This window comes from Lycium barbarum, chromosome 7, assembly GCF_019175385.1.
Source record: "Lycium barbarum isolate Lr01 chromosome 7, ASM1917538v2, whole genome shotgun sequence".
Classification (NCBI taxonomy): Eukaryota; Viridiplantae; Streptophyta; class Magnoliopsida; order Solanales; family Solanaceae; genus Lycium; species Lycium barbarum.
This window is the reverse complement of record NC_083343.1, coordinates 1,627,454-1,629,200: the sequence shown is the minus strand read 5'-3', so window position 1 is coordinate 1,629,200 and position 1,747 is coordinate 1,627,454. Positions and strand designations below refer to the sequence as shown.

Sequence of the window (1,747 nt, the reverse complement as noted above, 5' to 3'; positions counted from 1 at the left end):
ACAATAGAGTAGGTGGCCTTAATAAGTGTACGTCTATTGCCAAATTTTTACTACTATGAAAGGTTATAATGACATGGAAAATAATCGTTTATTCTAATCATATATTTCCAGTTCGAGTCCTGGAAAAGCAATTGCATTTAATAGGAAATATTTTGCATATCATAGTAGGATTTCCATGCGCAAATTCGAATTAATTAGTCGAACTTCCCATTGTGGGATTTCAAAAATGTAATGACGGATAAATTGACCAAAAAACTTGAAGCCCATAAGGAACATGTTTTTTGGGTTATTGATATATCTATGGGCCCACAAAACTTATCTACTATTTTTTTTTTTCGCTTCGACAGATGAGTTAAAGCTCAGTTACTATTCTTTCATTGCCTATAAATACCTCTATTGTGTTTGTGTTCATTCACAACTCTGAATTGCAATCTTTCTTATTATTAAAATTAATATTTCTTCTCTTTTTCACTCATCCAAAGAGACAATGGCTCGCTCCGTTTGCTTCATGGCATTTCTAGTCTTGGCAATGATGCTCTTTGTTGCCTATGGTTTGTCTCCATCTATTCCTCTAAATTAAATCCTCATACAAATAATAAAAAAATTAATGCGTAATATTACTCTATTTCAATGGTTTGTTATGTTTGGCTTTGAGGAATTAATGATGAAGAAACTTGTATGTATTCCTCCAAAGAGTGTACAAGTAATTTTTCTTTAAGGATCGTAAATGAATTCACAGTTTAAAAGTTTACTATATATGATTGACGGTTTTCAAAATCGTGAAAAAACTTTTTTATTGTAATTCCTCTAAATGGTATACAAGCAATCACTACATAAAAAAGTTGGATTTAGCTACGAAGCTCGTCGCTAGTCTGTCATTAAATAGCTCTTAGTTTATTTTTAGCTAAATAGGATTAATAGTGCATTTTGTTGTTTAACTACATAATTTATCTATGTCTAATTCCCATTTTTAGTGGTGAATATTTCTTTCGATTTTTTCTTCTTCTAACATTTGTAAGTACTTGTGAATGATTTGTAGAGGTGCAAGCTCAGAACATAGAGATGCAAGCCCAGAACATTTGCAAAGCAAAAAGCAACACTTTCGAAGGATTATGCATTACCGACTCGCCATGCAGAAAAGCTTGCATCAAGGAGAAGTTTACGGATGGACATTGTAGCAAACTCCAAAGAAGGTGCCTATGCACTAAGCCATGTGTATTTGATAATATTTCAAATGAAGCTGAGATGACTATGCCTGAGGAAGCAAAAACTCTGACTGAAGCTTTGCTTGAAGAAGAGGTCATGATGGAGTAATTAAGACAGATTAAGTATTAAATGTCACACAAAATAATAAAGTGTTGCCTTTCTTAAAGGGTAGCTTATAATATTGTGTTCTTGGCCTCTAGTAGCCGTTAGCACACTGAATAAGTTGTGACACGTTGACCCTCGTTTAATCTTGTACAAGGTTCATGTATGTTTTAATGAAAAATTATCATGTACTGTCTTTCATTGTATTTCAATCACACACGTTTAAGCACTTTCTATCACAACATGTCTTCTAAACGAACTATGGTTGGCATTCATGCCTTAACTTGATCAAGCGAACCTTCTGCTCTATTTGAACCGTTTTAGCTCTGTCATTCTTATGCGACTATACGTACAATATATTTCAAATACAAATATGTGTTCCATACTTATCATCTGAATGAATGTTTAGCTCTAATATAACTTTAAAATAACTTCTGGA

The 1,747-nt window shown here is 32.9% G+C and overlaps 1 protein-coding gene across 1 annotated transcript; it reads left to right on the top strand.

The window, feature by feature from the left end:
- Nucleotides 1-391: 391 nt before the first annotated feature.
- On the top strand, nucleotides 392-1,509 carry LOC132602863 (defensin-like protein). Its single transcript, XM_060315652.1, has 2 exons — nucleotides 392-551; nucleotides 1,040-1,509. The coding sequence occupies exons 1-2, from the start codon at nucleotides 488-490 to the stop codon at nucleotides 1,312-1,314; spliced, it is 339 nt and encodes a 112-aa protein (XP_060171635.1). The 5' UTR covers nucleotides 392-487; the 3' UTR covers nucleotides 1,315-1,509.
- Nucleotides 1,510-1,747: the final 238 nt, after the last annotated feature.

Bases quoted from the DNA above. Each gene is read 5' to 3' on its own strand.
- LOC132602863 (XM_060315652.1), top strand. From the start codon at position 488: ATGGCTCGCTCCGTTTGCTTCATGGCATTTCTAGTCTTGGCAATGATG. The intron at 552-1,039 runs GTTTGTCTCCAT...AATGATTTGTAG, and splicing joins GATGCTCTTTGTTGCCTATG to AGGTGCAAGCTCAGAACATA.